This window comes from Peromyscus maniculatus, chromosome X, assembly GCF_049852395.1.
Source record: "Peromyscus maniculatus bairdii isolate BWxNUB_F1_BW_parent chromosome X, HU_Pman_BW_mat_3.1, whole genome shotgun sequence".
Lineage (NCBI taxonomy): Eukaryota > Metazoa > Chordata > Mammalia > Rodentia > Cricetidae > Peromyscus > Peromyscus maniculatus.
In genome coordinates, this window is record NC_134875.1 from 55,459,976 (window position 1) to 55,463,997 (window position 4,022).

Sequence of the window (4,022 nt, forward strand, 5' to 3'; positions counted from 1 at the left end):
TACTGAAATTATTCAGAACCAAACCCTATGCATCTTAATGAACTTCTATACAGTTAAAATGCCCTTTCTAAAGTTGTGGAGCTTCATATTGGAGTTTACACTTGCACTATTGAATATATTTTATGCATTTATCTATCACCAAAAAAAATCCATGAAAATGTTAGAAATAGAAAAATAATTAGATACATGTCCTCTTCTATATGGAGTGGCCATTCTCTGCATCCAGTCCTTCCTGGCCTCCTAATACTAGGCCTTTCTTGTTTTCATTTTTTGCATGTTATACTGTCCCTACATGTGTATTTTTTACATGTATACATATATATTATTGGCTACGTTTTGCATACGAGAGCGAGAATATGTGATTCTTTTTTTCTGTTTGAAATTGTGTGATCTCAGTTAATATTATACATTCTAAGTCAATTAATTTTCCTGAAAATTTCATGACTACATTCTATTTTTTTTTTTTTTAGCTGAACAGCATTCCTTGTTTTAGTGAATAAAGCAACAGTAAGCACGGGTTGTAAATAGCTCTTTGGTAGGGCATGGAGTTCTCTGAGATGGCTCTTGTTTTAATGGAGCACATTGAATACTATCAGAGTGTCAAGAGTGCCATGAATGAATGAATGAAAAATCCCACATGCTTAATAAGCCCAACAATCAATGGTGACATACAAAGAGCTCTCTTCTTTCTGCTTCATTATGAGCACTATTTCCCTACAAACATTCTGTTCTTAATAACAAAAGTTTACCAACAAACATATTTCTTTGAGTTCCACCAAAGTTCACTGAATGAAAAGCAGGCTTTTCTGTTTAACAAAGACACTGGATCCCACAAAGGGCAAGGGAAAGAGCCTTTATTTGTCTGGAGCCTTTATTTGCAAGTGGAAGCTGCCAGCAGTCATCAATTAAAAGTTCAGACATCTAATAATAGCTCGAACTCAGCCAGAAAGAGTAGTGGATTGTGGATGCAAAACTAACTAGACAAAATTGGCTCTGTTTTTACCGTCAGTTTGCAAACGATGCCATTTTAGTAAGATTTTTAAAAATCCCAACACATCAGTATGTTGCCAATACTGTCATTTCACTTGTAGCCATTAGAATACTTTCCAAAACCTTAAAATTGATTTAATGAACTTATTTTCTCCTCATCCCGTGTTAAATAATGCTTATGGGGCATCCCTTTTTAAATAACATTTTAAAACATGCTATTGTTTAAAATGGAACGCAACAGAAAATTACTCCAGAGGGCTAATGAAGCCAAACATTCCTACCCTTAGAAACTAAACATTCCTGCCCTATCCAGCCTCCCCTACCCCCACGAGCGCGCATCTACAACCTTCCCCCATTTTAAAGACGGATAAGATTCCCAGAGAAATGGTGGACTGTAGGATTTGGGGGTGGGGAGGGAAAGTATAGGGAGCAAGGGAGAGAAAGCGATGATTTCCCAAATTAGGAGAATTGGTCGACGTACCCTAAAAGACTGATCTTTCCTGTGTAATCTGAGTAAGGTGAATAGATACTACTTGGTGACGATATCAGTTTTATTGTCTCCGATTGGCAAATAAGAAAAAAGATTGACAGTATCGAGTGAAGGGAATGTAGGGGGCGGGCTGCAATGTTAATGGGAGGGGTAACCAAGGGCTGGAGCTCATTGATGACGCGACCCTCACGTGACCAGCAGTCGACGTGTGCAGAAGTCCTTATAGTCCAGGCCCAGTTCCTCAGTAGCAGCTCAGTCCTGCTAGAGAAGAGTAGCCCGGCTCCTTCCAGGTACTTTAATAGTGGGCGCTGGCTCGGAGACCATAGGGTGGAGGGGGCAGAGATCAGAAAGCACGCTTATCCCGCACTATTTCCCTTATCCTAGTGTTCTGCTAAACTATTTTGTGCGAGAGGTTTGGGGCTGCTTGGTGAGGGATGGGGCAGATTGGGAGGGAGGGAGCTAACGAGTCCGGTAAAGAGAAAGAAAAGAGAGGGGGGAAGGCAAAATACGAGACAGACGGAGAAAAGAAACAATAACAATGTGGGAAAAACTTGTCTCATTCTTTGCTCTCTTGCTGGGAAACGGAGGGTACAGATGAAGGCGGGGCTGCCACAAAAGGAGGGAGAAGAGGGGGACCTGGAAAAACTTTGCTATCAAGGCTTATATTCGTAAAAGAGACCTTTTGATCCAGGCACTGGCTTGCTCACCAAGCGCTCCTGTCTTTCTTCAGGACTCTTTATCTTTTGGGCGCGACATAAATCGAGGTGCAAGAAGAGAGGAAAATCTTCAGATACCTACAGGTCAGTGCAAGGGTGCGATTGCTTCAGGTCCCTTTGGGTGGGGGTAGAAGTGTGGAAGACACCAAAAGCACATCCCAGGGGCGCCACAGCGGCTTCCCATCCGGATTAAGCACAGAAGGCCCGTGCAGATCCTACTGCGGAAATGGGGTGAAAGAATAAAGAGGAGAGGCTAAAGATATTTAAAAGAGAGAAGAGGAGGCCGCTGAAGGGACATACGCTGGTGAGAGGCTGAGGATGGGCTGACTTGGAAAAGCCCGAAAGGGCGGGAGTGTTAGAGCCATGTGGTGAGGGAAGGGTTAATTGCTTCCACGCCGCTCCCATTTCAGTGCTTGGAGAGGTTTGTTGCAGGGCCTGCTGGGAAAATGGTGGGCTGGAGCCGGGACAGGAGAAGATGGAGTTGGAGAGCAGGGAGAAGGGGGAGGGAAGGGAGGTGGAGGAAGGGGTGGAGTCAGGAGCTCAGAGCCTGACTTGTCTAGTTAGAAAACTTTTTGGCAATTAGAGACCTGAATCAGAAAAGTCAGTCGCTATGGGAACACACGAGCTTGTCCATTTGCCTGGCACCTAATCTGTTTTGTTTCCTTGGTTTTTTTCTAGGATTAATTTATTCAAAAAAGAAACACTCAACATGCAAAAGTCTTGTGACGAGAACGAAGGAACAGCCCAGAACACACCAAAGGCAGATGAAGGCCATCCTTCAGAAGATCCACCACAGCAGGCAGGAGAAAATCCTGAGGCTTCTGGAGAAAGTGGGGGGGAGGAAGCAGATGGGAGCCTTAGAGGAGAGCCTGCTCAACCCAGCCTGGAGCCTAAAGAGGACACTCCCACAAGGCATCTGAACCCTGAAGAAGTGATAAGAGGAGTAGATGAGTTGGAAAGGCTTAGGGAAGAGATAAGAAGAGTAAGAAACAAGTTTGTGATGATGCACTGGAAGCAAAGACATTCCCGAAGCCGTCCTTACCCTGTGTGCTTCAGGCCTTGAAAGCTTTTCTTTCTGAGATTGAAATCTGGCTGCTGCTTTCTTTCTCTTAGCATTTTCTGATGTATCTTTGAACTTCATTTTACTTTTAATTACCTATCTGGTATTTTCTTTTAGATAGTTTCGTTGTTACCAGCATCTCATTGGATTTTGGATTTTGACCCATTTTCCACGTTTATTTTTCAGTTGGAAAGTGTCACACTTGTGCATGGAAATGTGTTCATTCCATATTATACAATTAAAAAGCAGCATATTTAGTATCAGCTCACATATATAGGAGAATTCCTAATTATGTGTGTACATGTATAATTATACGTATCAAAAAACTTAACAGTGCTTATTTTTGTGTGGTGTGTTTTAATTTTGCCTTTTGCTTCTGTGTATTTTTTAATGAATATGTGTCTCACAAAGAACTGCAGATTTTTTAATAAGTGGGAGTTAATTAAAATTAATTTGTAACCAGCTTGTAGAGGCAATAAAGGCACTAGACTTGATGAAGAACTATTAAAAAGAAATGTAAACCTGGAATTAACCTCTGGATTTCTTAGCCAGAGGAATAAAACTGGCAATCATTATAGATACATGTGCTTAAGACTTGGTCTTTTCATGGGGAAAATACTTGCCTCACAGAGATCTGTGGGGAACATTGGTGTGCCATATTTGAGGAAGTATATGGCATCACTCAACCTGTGCTTATCAACCTGTGCTTAGATGTAAGACCGGTAAGCGGGGGGGGGGGGGGGGGGGGGGGGGGGGGGGGGGGGGG

At 42.6% G+C, this 4,022-nt stretch overlaps 1 protein-coding gene across 2 annotated transcripts; it reads left to right on the top strand.

The window, feature by feature from the left end:
* The first annotated feature begins 1,646 nt into the window (after window positions 1-1,646).
* Tceal8 (transcription elongation factor A like 8) lies at window positions 1,647-3,784 on the top strand. 2 transcript variants are annotated; one of them, XM_006995959.4, is made up of 3 exons: window positions 1,647-1,770; window positions 2,211-2,280; window positions 2,875-3,784. In XM_006995959.4, exon 3 carries the CDS (start codon window positions 2,906-2,908, stop codon window positions 3,257-3,259), a length of 354 nt encoding a protein of 117 aa, XP_006996021.2. In that variant the 5' UTR covers window positions 1,647-1,770; window positions 2,211-2,280; window positions 2,875-2,905; the 3' UTR covers window positions 3,260-3,784. The 2 variants fall into 2 exon arrangements, with proteins under 2 accessions (XP_006996021.2, XP_076419019.1); XM_076562904.1 differs by lacking the exon at window positions 1,647-1,770 and having other exon boundaries at window positions 2,192-2,280.
* Window positions 3,785-4,022: the final 238 nt, after the last annotated feature.

Coding starts and splice junctions, on each gene's coding strand:
- Tceal8 (XM_006995959.4), top strand. CDS start 2,906: ATGCAAAAGTCTTGTGACGAGAACGAAGGAACAGCCCAGAACACACCA.